Source organism: Nerophis ophidion, linkage group LG26 (assembly GCF_033978795.1).
Source record: "Nerophis ophidion isolate RoL-2023_Sa linkage group LG26, RoL_Noph_v1.0, whole genome shotgun sequence".
NCBI lineage: Eukaryota > Metazoa > Chordata > Actinopteri > Syngnathiformes > Syngnathidae > Nerophis > Nerophis ophidion.
Genome location: NC_084636.1, coordinates 38,467,804 through 38,483,014, shown reverse-complemented (window position 1 = coordinate 38,483,014; position 15,211 = coordinate 38,467,804). Strand labels below are relative to the sequence as shown.

Here is a 15,211-nt window from a genome sequence, read left to right as displayed (position 1 = left end):
CACTTTGTCAGCTAGTTAATAAAGCACCAGTTTCCAGGTAGCGATTAGCACCCTAGTTGGCTAATGATTGCCACGCACTTTGTCAGCTAGTGAATAAAGCACCAGTTTCCAGGTAGCGATTAGCGCCCTAGTTAGGCTAATGATTACCACACATTTTGTCGAGTAGCGATTAGAACATCAGTTTTTAGCTCGCGATTAGCATCCTAGTTGGCTAATGATTGCCACGCACTTTGTCAGCTAGTGATTAAAGCACCAGTTCCCAGGTAGCAATTAGCGCCCTAGTTAGGCTAATGATTACCACACACTTTGTCGGGTAGCGATTAGAGCATCAGTTTTTAGCTCGCGATTAGCACCCTAGTTGGCTAATGATTGCCACGCACTTTGTTAGCTAGGGATTAGAGCACCAGTTTCCAGCAAGCGATTAGTGCCCTAGTTGGCTAATGATTAACACGACCTTTTTCAGGTAGCGATTAGAGCACCAGTTCCCAGATAGCGATTAGTGCCCTAAATTGGCTAAAGATTACCACATCCTTTGTCAGTTAGCGATTAGAGCACCAGTCTCCAGCTAGCAATTAGCTACCTAGTTGGCTAATGAGTAACACGCCCTTTGTCAGGTAGCGATTAGAGCACCCGTTTCCAGCTAGTGATTAGCGTCCTAGTTGGCTAATGATTACAACGCATTTTGTCAGCTAGCGATTAGAGCAACAGTTTCCAGCTAGCGATTAGCGCCCTAGTTAGGCTAATGATTACCACACACTTTGTCGGGTAGCGATTAGAAAATCAATTTTTAGCTCGAGATTAGCACCCTACTTGGCTAATGATAGCCACATACTTTGTTAGCTAGGGATTAGAGCACCAATTTCCAGGTAGCGATTAGCACCCTAGTTAGGCTAATGATTACCACACACTTTGTCGGGTAGCGATTAGAGCATCAGTTTTTAGCTCGCGATTAGCACCCTAGTTGGCTAATGATTGCCACGCACTTTGTTAGCTAGGGATTAGAGCACCCGTTTCCAGCAAGCGATTAGTGCCCTAGTTGGCTAATGATTAACACGACCTTTTTCAGGTAGCGATTAGAGCACCAGTTCCCAGATAGCGATTAGTGCCCTAGTTGGCTAAAGATTACCACATCCTTTGTCAGTTAGCGATTAGAGCACCAGTCTCCAGCTAGCAATTAGCTACCTAGTTGGCTCATGAGTAACACGCCCTTTGTCAGGTAGCGATTAGAGCACCAGTTCCCAGGGATTAAAGCACTAGTTTCCAGCAAGCGATTAGTGCCCTAGTTGGCTAATGATTAACACGACCTTTTTCAGGTAGCGATTAGAGCACCAGTTCCCAGATAGCGATTAGTGCCCTAGTTGGCTAATGATTGCCACGCACTTTGTCAGCTAGTGATTAAAGCACCAGTTTCCAGGTAGCGATTAGCGCCCTAGTTAGGCTAATGATTACCACACACTTTGTCGGGCAGCGATTAGAGCATCAGTTTTTAGCTCGCGATTAGCACCCTAGTTGGCTAATGATTGCCACGCACTTTGTTAGCTAGGGATTAGCGCACCAGTTTCCAGGTAGCAATTAGCACCCTAGTTAGGCTAATTATTACCACACTTTGTCGGGCAGCGATTAGAACATCAGTTTTTAGCTCGCGATTAGCACCCTACTTGGCTAATGATAGCCACATACTTTGTTAGCTAGGGATTAGAGCACCAGTTTCCAGCAAGCGATTAGTGCCCTAGTTGGCTAATGATTAACACGACCTTTTTCAGGTAGCGATTAGAGCACCAGTTCCCAGATAGCGATTAGTGCCCTAGTTGGCTAATGATTGCCACGCACTTTGTCAGCTAGTGATTAAAGCACCAGTTTCCAGGTAGCGATTAGCGCCCTAGTTAGGCTAATGATTACCACACACTTTGTCGGGTAGCGATTAGAAAATCAATTTTTAGCTCGCGATTAGCACCCTAGTTGGCTAATGATTGCCACGCACTTTGTTAGCTAGGGATTAGAGCACCAGTTTCCAGCAAGCGATTAGTGCCCTAGTTGGCTAATGATTAACACGACCTTTTTCAGGTAGCGATTAGAGCACCAGTTCCCAGATAGCGATTAGTGCCCTAAATTGGCTAAAGATTACCACATCCTTTGTCAGTTAGCGATTATAGCACCAGTCTCCAGATAGCAATTAGCTACCTAGTTGGCTAATGGGTAACACGCCCTTTGTCAGGTAGCGATTAGAGCACCCGTTTCCAGCTAGTGATTAGCGTCCGAGTTGGCTAATGATTACAACGCATTTTGTCAGCTAGTGATTAGAGCAACAGTTTCCAGCTAGCGATTAGCGCCCTATTTAGGCAAATGATTAACACACACTTTTTCAGCTAGCAATTAGAGCACCAGTTTCCAGCTAGCGTTTAGCATCCTAGTTGGCTAATGATTGCCACAAACTTTGTTAGCTAGGGATTAGAGCACCAGTTTCCAGCTAGCGATTAGTGCCCTAGTTGGCTAATGAGTAACACACCCTTTGTCAGGCAGCGATTAGAGCACCAGTTTCCAGCTAGCGCTTAGCGTCCTAGTTGGCTAATGATTAACATGCATTTGGTCAGCTAGCGATTAGAGCACCAGTTTCCAGCTAGCGATTAGCACCCCAGTTGGGTAATGATTAACATGCCATCTGTTAGGCAGCGATTAGCGCACAAGTTTGTAGTTTCGAGCACTTACTCAGCAGGCTATGGGTGCGCTAGAAAATAACGCGTCAGTTAACCAGTGATTAACGCGCCGTTTGTTAGCTAGTGATTAGTACACTGTCAGCCAGCGTTTAGCGTGCCAGTTGTCAGTTAGCGATTAGCGCGCTGGTTGTCAGCGAGCTATTAACGTGCCGGTTGTCAGCTAGCGATTGGCGCTTTAAGATTCAACTAGCAATGAGCGCGTCAGCTATCAAGTAGCACATCAGTTGGCTAACGAATAGCGCAACGATTGCCAGCTTGCAATTAGCGTCAGTTGTCAGCTAGCGATTTCCGCTTTAAGATTCATCTAGCAATTAGCACATCAGTTAACTAGCGATTGGTGTGTTTGGTGAACGGTAGCAATTAGCGCCCTAGTTAGGCTAATGGTTACCATGCACTTTGTCAGCTAGTAATTAGAGCACCAGTTTATAGCTAGTGATTCGCGTGCCACCCACACAGCAGGCTATTAGTGCGATAGCAATTAACGCGTCTGTAAACCAGTGATTAATGCGTTGGTTATTAGCTAGTAATTAGCACATTGTCAGTAAGCGATTAGGACGCCAGTTGTCAGTAAGCGATTAGCGCGCTGGTTGTCAGCGAGCTATTAAAGTGGCGGTTGTCAGCTAGCGATTAGCACATCGGTTGCCTAACGAATGGCGCAACAATTGTCAGCTTGTGATTAGCGTGTCCGTAGTGAGCTAGCACTTAGCATGTCAGGTGGTAGCTAGCGATTAGCGTGTCAAGTTTAAAGCTGGCAATTGGCGTGTCAGGTGATAGCTAGCGCTTAGCGTGTCTGTTGAGAGCTGGCGATTAGCGTGTCTGTTGAGAGCTGGCGATTAGCGTGTCTGGTGTAAGCTAAAGATTGCCATGTCTGGTGAAAGCTAGTGATTAGCGTGTCTGGTAAAGCTAGAGATTAAGAGCACATACTTCTAGCTTAGCGCCCCAATCGGCTAGCGATTAACGCGGCAGTGTCAGCTTGAGAGTAGTGCACCATCACTTAGCGCAGGGGTGCCCACACTTTTTCCGCAGGCGAGCTACTTTTCAATCGACCAACTCGAGGGGATCTACCTCATTTATATATATCATTTATATTTATTTATTTATGAAAGAGACATTTTTGTAAACAAGTTAAATGTGTTTAATGATAATACAAGCATGTGTAACACATATAGATGTCTTTCTTTCACAAAGACAAGAATATAAGTTGGTGTATTACCTGATTCTGATGACTTGCATTGATTGGAATCAGACAGTAATGATGATAACGCCCACATTTTCAAATGGAGGAGAAAAAAAGTTGTCCTTTCTGTACAATACCACATGAAAGTGGTTGGTTTTTGGCATCTAATTCATCCAGCTTCCATACACTTTACAAGAAAAACATTGGCGGCAAATTCCGTAGCTTGCTTGATTGACATTCACGGCACCCGAGGGTCTTGTGAGATGACGCTGGCTGCTGCCACTTCATTATTAGGAAAAAATGACAGAGAGGAAGGCGAGAAACACTTTTTATTTCAACAGACTTTCGCGCCGTCCCTTCCGTCAAAACTCTAAAGGCCGACTGCACATTTCCTATCTTCACAATAAAAGCCCTGCTTCATGCTGCCTGCGCTAACAAAATAAGAGTCTCACAAGAGTCACTTGTGCACGCCAGCTTTCTGAGGGATCGCTTGTGCACGCCAGTTTTCCCAGACTCTGTATTTAGTTAGCGCAGGCAGCATGAAGCAGGGCTTTTATTGTGAAGATAGGAAATGTGCAGTCGGCCTTTAGAGTTTTGACGGAAGGTACGGCGCGAGAGTCTGTTGAAATAAAAAGTGTTTCTGGCCTTCCTTTCGGTCATATTTTCATAATAATGATCTTGCAGCAGCCAGCGTCATCTCACAAGACCCTCCGGTACCGTGAATGTCATTTAAGTGACGTCTTGGTGAAGATTGATGATCACTCATTTTTACGTCTATTTTTTTTAAAAGCCTGGCTGGAGATCGACTGACACACCCCCCGCGGTCGACTGGTAGCTCGCCATCGACGTAATGGGCACCCCTGACTTAGCGATTAGCACGGCAGTTGTCAAATAGTTGAGGAGGTGTGGACTGGGTGTGATGTGCCATGCATGATGCTCACCCCTGCAGTGGTGGTGGTGAGGGTGCGAGGGCGAGTAGTGCGTGCAGAGGCGCTGCAGGATGAGCTGGTAGTGCATGAGGCGCTGGATGGGCTTGAGCAGGAAGGTGTTGAGCGGCAGGTAGCACACCTTCTGCAGCTCAAACTCCTTGTAGACCGCCTCCAGTTTCTTCACCCGCCTGCTGGCCTGCTCCAGCTCGCTCAGCACCTGGTCGTGTTGCTGCAGGCAGCCTGTCAGCTCCTGCTGGGCCGCACACACACCCGCTGGGTTGGGGGGGGGCAGGAGATGCAGGAGGAAGAGGGGGAGGAGACGCAAGAGGGGGAGGAGATGCAGGAGGAGGACAACGAGGGGAAGACGCAGAGGAATGAGGACGAGGGGGACATGCAGGACGAAGAGGAGGAGATGCAGGAAGAAGAGGAGGAGAAATTGCAGGAAGAAGAGGAGGAGATGCAAGAGAAAGAGGATGAGGGGGAAACGCAGGAAGAGGAGGAGGAGGAGATGCAGGAGGAGAAGACGCAGGAGGAAAAAGAAGGAGGAGACGCAGGAGGAGAAAGAGGACCAGGGGGAGACGCAGGAAGAAGGAGGAGAATGAAGAGGAGGATCCGCAGGAGGACAAAATAGGAGGAGGAGATAATGTAGGAGGAGAAAGAGGAGGAGGAGAAGACGCAGGAGGAAAAGGAAGGAGGAAGAGACGTAGGAGGAGAAAGAGGAGGAGGAAAAAGAGGACGAGGGGGAGAGAGGAGGAGGAGACGCAGGAAAAAGAGGCGGAGAAAGAAGAGGAGGATCCGCAGGAGGAAAAGACAGGAGGAGAAGACGCAGGAGGAAAAAGGAGGAGGAGGAGACGTAGGAGGAGAAAGAGGACGAGGGGGAGACGCAAGACGAAGAGGAGGAGATGCAAGAGAAAGAGGATGAGGGGGAAACGCAGGAGGAGGAGACGCAGGAAGAAGAGGAGGAGAAAGAAGAGGAGATGCAGGAGGAGAAGACGCAGGAGGAAAAAGGAGGAGGAGATGCATGAAAAGGAGGAGATGCAGGAGGAGGAGACGCAGGAGGAAGAGGAGGAGCAAGAAGAGGAGGAGATGCAGGAGGAGGAGGAGACTTAGGAGGAGAAAGAAGGAGGAAGAGACGTAGGAGGAGAAAGAAGGAGGAAGAGACGTAGGAGGAGAAAGAGGAGCAGACGCAGGAGGAGAAAGAGGACGAGGGGGAGACGCAGGAGGAGGAGACGCAGGAAAAAGAGGAGGAGAAAGAAGAGGACGATCCGCAGGAGGAAAAGACAGGAGGAGGAGAAGACGCAGGAGGAAAAAGGAGGAGGAGACGTAGGAGGAGAAAGAAGATGAGACGCAGGAGGAGATGTAGGAGGAGACAGAGGAGGAGGAGAAAGAAAAGGAGGAGGAGGAGACAGCAGGAGAAAGAAATGGAAGAGGAGATACAGGAGGAGAAAGAAGAGGAGAAGGAGGAGGATCTGACCTTGAGAGCACACATGTTCTTCAGCATCACGTCACCAATCTTCTGGTAGTCCACCTTCACCTGGCTGTTGGAGCGCCCCTCCCTGTGGACCACACCACCTGCTCACTTAGTCTGCAAGTACACCACCCTCCACTAGAGAGCAAGTACACCACCCTCCACTAGAGGGCACCTCCCAGAGAGCAAGTACACCACCCTCCACTAGAGGGCACCTCCCAGAGTGCAAGTACACCACCTGCCACCAGAGGGCACCTCCCAGAGAGCAAGTATACCACCCACCACTAGAGGGCAAGTACACCACCCTCCACTAGAGGGCACCTCCCAGAGAGCAAGTACACCACCCTCCACTAGAGGGCACCTCCCAGAGAGCAAGTACACCACCCTCCACTAGAGGGCACCTCCCAGAGTGCAAGTACACCACCTGCCACCAGAGGGCACCTCCCAGAGTGCAAGTACACCACCCTCCACTAGAGGGCACCTCCCAGAGTGCAAGTACACCACCCTCCACTAGAGGGCACCTCCCAGAGTGCAAGTACACCACCTGCCACCAGAGGGAACCTCCCAGAGTGCAAGTACACCACCCTCCACTAGAGGGCACCTCCCAGAGTGCAAGTACACCACCCTCCACTAGAGGGCACCTCCCAGAGAGCAAGTACACCACCCTCCACTAGAGGGCACCTCCCAGAGAGCAAGTACACCACCCTCCACTAGAGGGCACCTCCCAGAGTGCAAGTACACCACCCTCCACTAGAGGGCACCTCCCAGAGAGCAAGTATACCACCCTCCACTAGAGGGCACCTCCCAGAGAGCAAGTACACCACCCTCCACTAGAGGGCACCTCCCAGAGAGCAAGTACACCACCCTCCACTAGAGGGCACCTCCCAGAGTGCAAGTACACCACCCGCCACTAGAGGGCACCTCCCAGAGTGCAAGTACACCACTTGCCACCAGAGAGCAAGTACACCACCCGACACTAGAGGGCAACCACAAGAGAGCGCGTACACCACCCATCAGAGGGCAAGTACACCACCCACCAGAGGGCGAGTACTACACCCATAAGAGGGCAAATACAACACCCACCAAAAGAGCAAGTACTTCACCAGCCACTATGAGGGCACCCACCAGAGAGCGCGTACACCACCCACCAGAGGCCGAGTACACCACCTGCCACTAGAGGGCACCCACAAGAGAGCGCGTACACCACCCATCAGCAGGCAAGTACACCACCCACCTAAAGAGCAAGTACTGTACTTCACCCGACACTAGAGGGCACCCATCAGAGAGTGCGTACACCACCCACCAGAGTGCAAGTACACCACTTGTCACCAGAGAGCAAGTACACCACCTGCCACTAGAGGGCACCCACAAGAGAGCGCATACACCACCCATCAGAGGGCAAGTACACCACCCACCTAACGAGCAAGTACTGTACTTCACCCGACACTAGAGGGCACCCACCAGAGAGCGCGTACACCACCCACCAGAGTGCAAGTACACCACCTGCCACTAGAGGGCACCCACAAGAGAGCGCATACACCACCCACCAGAGTGCAAGTACACCACCTGCCACTACAGGGCACCCACAAGAGAGCGCATACACCACCCACCAGAGGGCGAGTACTACACCCATAAGGAGGAAAATACAACACCCACCAAAAGAGCAAGTACTTCACCAGCCACTATGAGGGCACCCACCAAAGAGCGCGTACACCACCCACCAGAGGCCGAGTACACCACCCGCCACTAGAGGGCACCCACCAGAGAGCGCGTACACCACCCATCAGAGGGCAAGTACACCACCCAACTAAAGAGCAAGTACTGTACTTCACCCGACACTAGAGGGCACCCATCAGAGAGCGCGTACACCACCCACCAGAGGGCGAGTACACCACCCATAAAAGGGCAAGTACACCACCCACCTAAAGAGCAAGTACCGTACTTCACCCGACACTAGAGGGCACCCATCAGAGAGCGCGTACACCACCCACCAGAGGGCGAGTACTACACCCATAAGAGGGCAAATACAACACCCACCAAAAGAGCAAGTACTTCACCAGCCACTATGAGGGCACCCAACAAAGAGCGCGTACACCACCCACCAGAGGCCGAGTACATCACCCGCCACTAGAGGGCACCCACAAGAGAGCGCATACACCACCCACCAGAGGGCGAGTACACCACCCATAAGAGGGCAAATACAACACCCACCAAAAGAGCAAGTACTTCACCAGCCACTATGAGGGCACCCACCAGAGAGCGCGTACACCACCCACCACTAGAGTGCAAGTACACCACCCACCACTAGAGTGCAAGTACACCACCCACCACTAGAGAGCAAGTACACCACCCACCAGAGAGCAAGTACACCACCCACCACTAGAGGGCAGGTACACCACCCACCAGAGAGCGCGTACACCACCCACCACTAGAGTGCAAGTACACCACCCACCACTAGAGTGCAAGTACACCACCCACCAGAGAGCAAGTACACCACCCACCACTAGAGGGCAGGTACACCACCCACCAGAGAGCGCGTACACCACCCACCACCAAAGGGCAAGTACACCACCCACCACTAGAGAGCAAGTACACCACCCACCACCAGAGAGCAAGTACACCACCCACCAGAGAGCCAGACGCTGGTCCAGTTCCTTGAGGAAGCCTCTGTGGAAGTCGTAGATGGGGTCCATATTGGAGAAGAGCAGAGTCATCAGTCCCTCTGGCATGGCGTTCTCCTTCATCACTGCACTGCGGAACCACTGGGGGGCAGCACACACACACACTCACACATCTGGAGGAGCTGGCGGTTAGCATGTCAGGTGAAAAGTAGCGATTAGCATATCAGGGGGAAGCTAGCGATTAGCATGTCTGGTGGAAACTAGCGATTAGCATGTAAGGTGAAAGCTAGCAGTTATCATGTTAGGTCAAAGCTAGCGGTTAGCATGTCAGGTGAAAAGTAGCGATTAGCATATCAGTGGGAAGCTAGCGATTAGCATGTCTGGTGGAAACTAGCGATTAGCATGTAAGGTGAAAGCTAGCAGTTATCATGTTAGGTCAAAGCTAGCGGTTAGCATGTCAGGTGAAAGCTTGAGATTAGCATGTCAGGTGAAATCTTGCGATTAGCATGTCAGGTGAAAGCTAGCGGTTAGCATGTCAGGTGAAAGCTAGCGGTTAGCATGTCAGGTGAAAGCTTGAGATTAGCATGTCAGGTGAAAGCTAGCGATTAGCATGTCAGGTGAAAGCTAGCGATTAGCATGTCAGGTGAAAGCTAGCGATTAGCATGTCAGGTGAAAGCTTGAGATTAGCATGTCAGGTAAAAGCTAGCGATTAACATGTCAGGTGAAAGCTAGCGGTTAGCATGTCAGGTGAAAGCTAGCGGTTAGCATGTCAGGTGAAAGCTAGCGGTTAGCATGTCAGGTGAAAGCTAGCGATTAACATGTCAGGTGAAAGCTAGCAGTTAGCATGTCAGGTGAAAGCTAGCAGTTAGCATGTCAGGTGAAAGCTAGCAGTTAGCCTGTCAGGTGAAAGCTAGCGGTTAGCCTGTCAGGTGAAAGGTAGCGATTAGCATGTCAGGTGAAAGCTTGAGATTAGCATGTCAGGTAAAAGCTAGCGATTAACATGTCAGGTGAAAGCTAGCGATTAGCATGTCAGGTGAAAGGTAGCGATTAGCATGTCAGGTGAAAGGTAGCGATTAGCATGTCAGGTGAAAGCTAGCAATTAGCCTGTCTGGCAAAAGCTGATGATTAATGTATCTGGTGGAAGCTAGCGATTAGCATGTCTGGTGGAAGCTAGCGGCTAGCATGTCAGGTGAAAGCTAGCGGCTAGCATGTCAGGTGAAAGGTAGCGGTTAGCATGTCAGGTGAAAGCTTGAGATTAGCATGTCAGGTAAAAGCTAGCGATTAACATGTCAGGTGAAAGCTAGCAGTTAGCATGTCAGGTGAAAGCTAGCAGTTAGCATGTCAGGTGGAAGCTAGCGGTTAGCATGTCAGGTAAAAGCTAGCGGTTAGCATGTCAGGTGAAAGCTAGCGATTAGCATGTCAGGTGAAAGCTAGCAGTTAGCATGTCAGGTGAAAGCTAGCAATTAGCATGTCAGGTGAAAGCTAGCGGTTAGCATGTCAGGTGAAAGCTAGCGGTTAGCATGTCAGGTGAAAGCTAGCGGTTAGCCTGTCAGGTGAAAGCTAGCGGTTAGCCTGTCAGGTGAAAGCTAGCGATTAGCATGTCTGGTGGAAGCTAGCGATTAGCATGTCAGGTGAAAGGTAGCGGTTATCATGTTAGGTCAAAGCTAGCAGTTAGCATGTCAGGTGAAAGGTAGCGGTTAGCATGTTAGGTCGAAGCTAGCGATTAGCATGTCAGGTGAAAGCTAGCGGTTAGCATGTCAGGTGAAAGCTAGCGGTTAGCATGTCAGGTGAAAGCTAGCAGTTAGCATGTCAGGTGAAAGCTAACAATTAGCCTGTCTGGCAAAAGTTTATGATTAATGTATCTGGTGGATGCTAGCGATTAGCGCCCCAGTTGGCTAGTGATTAATGCACCACTGTCAGCTAGCGATTAGCACGACAGTGAAAAAACTAGTTTTATTTGACAAAAAGGGAACAACAATAAACATGAAGAAAAAAATAATGAAAACCTCCTAATTAAAAAGATTAGAAGTTGATAGCGAGACTCAAGAGTTGAAATTAAAAAAAAATTAATAAATTAAAACATTTTAAATTACTATTTTTTAACACTAAATCTGTGGGTCCTTTTGGCTCCCTAATATTTTAGTGTTTTTTTTTTTTTTTCCCAAACAGTCGCTGAAAAAAAAAATTTTTTTTTAAATCAATTTGATGAATTATTGATCTAATTAAGGCTTTTACTATTTCACATCTAATATTCCACTTTGAAATATTTTTGGGGAGGAAAATATGATATATTTTGTGTGTTAGCCGTATACAAAAGGGAATAAAACAAACGTATAATTGACAAATACATTAGAAGTTGATGTAAAAGAGTCAAGAGTTGAAAGTACAATTTTCTTAAAAAATGTTTTGATCACTTTTACGAGTGGGACCTTTTTTTTTTTTTTTTTAACAGTCATTGCTCAAAATATTTGGAATGAAAAGCAATGTTCTGAAAAATTTTACTATTCAATCCTCCAATGACTTTACTTCAAATGTTACCCCTAAAAAATTTTTTAGGGGTAAAATATAACAAATTGGAGTTTTTGCCATTAAAAACCAGTGTTTTGACATAAAAATATCATTAATTTCTATTGACAGACCTGAAGTTGATCTAGAGATTTTAGTGTTAAATAAAAAGATATTTATACCTTATTTTGATCACTTTTATGAGTGGGGCCCTTTTGGATACACAGGAATTTGAGTGGGATTTTTTTTTTACCTGTCATTGCTTAAGAAATAATAATGAATTAAAATAAATGTGATTTATTGATCTAGTTTAGGCTCCAATTACTTCACATCAAATATTACACTTTGAAAATATTTTTGTGGAAAATATTGGAAATTATTCTTAACGGACACAAAAAAAGTGGGTGAAAAAGAAAGCACGTACCACCGTGATGACCTCCAGGTCTTTCAGGTAAGTCCTCTCCGTGGTTAGAATCTCCTTGGCAATAAAGTAGGCCTTGTCATTGGGGCTTTTCTGAGGAGGAAGGAAGACAAAGTCAAGGTGGCTTTTCGGCAATCAGACATGTTCAAACTTGTCTTTTATGCAATTAACATAGCTTCACTTCTTTTTGCACCTCAAACAGTCAATCTAACTTTTTTCAAATGTTTCTGATTGTACCATCACGCTTGTTAAAGTTAAAGATTGATGTGATTTCTGATCGCTTGTGAGGGCACCGAAGGAACTTGTGTGTGTGTGCAATTGAATTTGAAACATTTATTATTACTGCAGCAATATAGTTGTTAAAGATTTGTGTGATTTCTGATCATTTGTGGGGGCACTGACAGAACGTCTGTGTGTGTAAATTTGACTTTAAAAAAAAAAAGTTTTTTATTGTTGCAATATAGTTGTTAAAGTTAAGGATTTCTGATCGTTTGTGAGGGCACTAAAGGAACTTCTGTGAGTGTGTGCATTTGACTTTTAGAATTTTTATTTTATTTTATTATTGTATCAATATAGTTGTTAAAGTAAAGGATTTCTGTGATTTCTGGTAATTTGTGAGAGCACCAAAGGAACTTGTGTGTGCATTTGACTTTGTTATTAATTTTTAAAATTATGGCACCAATATGGTTGTCAGAGTTAAGGATTTTTGTGATTACTGGTCGTTTGTGAGGGTACCAAAGGGACTTCTGTGAGTGTGTACATTTGACTTTTAGAATTTTTTTTTATTATTGTATCAATATAGTTGTTAAAGGACTTCTGTGATTTCTGGTCATTTGTGAGAGCACCAAAGGAACTTGTGTGTGCATTTGACTTTTTTTAATTTTTTTTATTATTATTATTTTCAAAATTATGGTACCAATATGGTTGTCAAAGTTAAGGACTTTTGTGATTTCTGGTCGTTTGTGAGGGCACTAAAGGAACTTCTGTGAGTGTGTGCATTTGACTTTTAGAATTTTTTTATTATCGTATCAATATAGTTGTTAAAGTTAAGGATTTCTGTGATTTCTGGTCATTTGTAAGAGCACCAAAGGAACTTGTGTGTGCATTTGACTTTATTTATTTATTTTAAAATTATGGTACCAATATGGTTGTCAAAGTTAAGGACTTTTGTGATTTTTGGTCGTTTGTGAGGGCACTAATGGGACTTCTGTGAGTGTGTGCATTTGATTTTTAGAATTGTTTTTATTATCGTATCAATATAGTTGTTAAAGTTAAGGATTTCTGTGATTTCTGGTCATTTGTAAGAGCACCAAAGGAACTTGTGTGTGCATTTGACTTTATTTTTTTATATATATTTTTTTAAATTATGGTACCAATATGGTTGTCAAAGTTAAGGATTTTAGTGATTTCTGGTCGTTTGTGAGGGCACTAAAGGAACTTCTGTATGTGTGCATTTGACTTTGAAAAATTGTTTTAATTACTGCAGCAAAATACTTGTTAAAGATAAAGATTTATGTGATTTCTGATCATTCATGAGGGCACTGAAGGAACTTCTGTGTGTGTACATTTGACTTTAAAAAAAAGTTTATTATTGTAGCAATATAGTTGTTAAAGTTAAGGATTTCTGATCGTTTGTGAGGGCAACAAAGGGACTTCAGTGTGTGTGTGTGTTTGACTTTAAAATACATTTTTTATTACTGCAGCAATATCGTTGTTAAAGTTAAGGATTCATGTGATTTCTGGTCGTTTGTGTGTGTGCATTTGAATTTAAAAAAAATGTTTGTTATTGTAGCAATATAGTTGTTGAAGTTAAGGATTACTGTGATTTCTGATTGTTTGTGAGGGCACCAAAGGAACTTTTGTGTGTGTGCATTTGACTTAATTTTTTTTTTTTATTGTAGCAACATAGTTGTTCAAATTAAAGATTACTGTGACTTCTGGTCGTTCGTGAGGGCACCAACGGAACTTCAGTGTGAACGCATTTGACTTTTTAATCTTTTTTTTTTATTATTGGAACAATATAATTGTTCAAGTTAAGGATTACTGTGATTTCTGTTTTTTTGTGATGGCACAAAAGGAACTTCTGTCTGTGTGCATTTGACTTAAAAAAAAAAAAAGTTTATTATTGTAGCAATATAGTTGTTAAAGTTAAGGATTTCTGTTCGTTTGTGAGGGCATCAAATGAAACCTGTGTGTGTGTGTGTGTGTGTATTTGACTTTAAAAAAAAAAGTTTATAATTGTACCAATATGGTTGTTAAAGTTAAGGATTTCTGGTCGTTTGTGAGGGCACCAAAATAACTCCTGTGTGTGAAGCATACAGTACTGCTTCTAACACACTGTTGAAGGACCTCGGAAACAAAATGGATGACAATGTGCGTTTTTTGTTGGATTTTTTTGGGCGAAGCAAGTGTTGTACCTTCCTCCTGCCCTCCTCCTCCTCCTCCAGTCTGCCATTGCTGCCCACCTCGCTGGGGGCGGGGCTTTGCAAGGGCGAGGAGGCCTGGCCCGGCAGGCTGAGCGTGGACATCTGGAAGGAGGGCGACAGGCAGAGGGGACCCTTGGCGGCGTCCGAGGGCGAGAGCTGCGGGGAGTCCACCGTCGTGTCTGTGGAGAGGGGGCGGAGTCAACGATTAGCATCAAGACTCAAGTGAGGGGGCGGAGACAACAATATAAATCTATTTAAATATTCAACATATATACACATATATTCATACATTCATATATGTATATCTACATATACATATATACTGTATGTACATATACATATATATACATATACACATGTACATATATTTTTACATATACATATATATACACATATATATATACATATACATATATATACACATACATATACATATACATATACACACATATATATATATATATATATACACATATACACATGCATAGATACAAACCCTGTTTCCATATGAGTTGGGAAATTGTGTTGGATGTAAATATAAACAGAATACAATGATTTGCAAATCCTTTTCAACCCATATTCAGTTGAATATGCTACAAAGACAACATATTTGATGTTCAAACTGATAAACATTATTTTTTTTTTTGTGCAAATAATCATTAACTTTAGAATTTTATGCCAGCAACACATGACAAAGAAGTTGGAAAAGGTGGCAATAAAATACTGATAAAGTTGAGGAGTGCTCATCAAACACTTATGTGGAACATCCCACAGGTGTGCAGGCTAATTGGGAACAGGTGGGTGCCATGATTGGGTATAAAAACAGCTTCCCAAAAAATGCTCAGTCTTTCACAAGAAAGGATGGGGCGAGGTACACCCCTTTGTCCACAACTCCGTGAGCAAATAGTCAAACAGTTTAAGAACAACCTTTCTCAAAGTGCAATTGCAAG

At 45.3% G+C, this 15,211-nt stretch overlaps 1 protein-coding gene across 3 annotated transcripts in view; it reads right to left on the bottom strand.

Moving 5' to 3' along the window:
• Positions 1 to 15,211, bottom strand: part of LOC133543923 (FERM, ARHGEF and pleckstrin domain-containing protein 2-like) — a 183,772-nt gene that overhangs the window by 53,490 nt on the left and 115,071 nt on the right. For all 3 annotated transcript variants that reach the window (XM_061888838.1, XM_061888840.1, XM_061888839.1), the window contains exons 14-18: positions 14,253 to 14,440; positions 11,839 to 11,928; positions 8,917 to 9,050; positions 6,295 to 6,376; positions 4,833 to 5,070 (exon numbers count right to left, since the gene is read on the bottom strand). In XM_061888838.1, the coding sequence (XP_061744822.1) occupies positions 4,833 to 5,070; positions 6,295 to 6,376; positions 8,917 to 9,050; positions 11,839 to 11,928; positions 14,253 to 14,440 (732 nt within the window). The remainder of the gene's footprint in view (positions 1 to 4,832; positions 5,071 to 6,294; positions 6,377 to 8,916; positions 9,051 to 11,838; positions 11,929 to 14,252; positions 14,441 to 15,211) is intronic.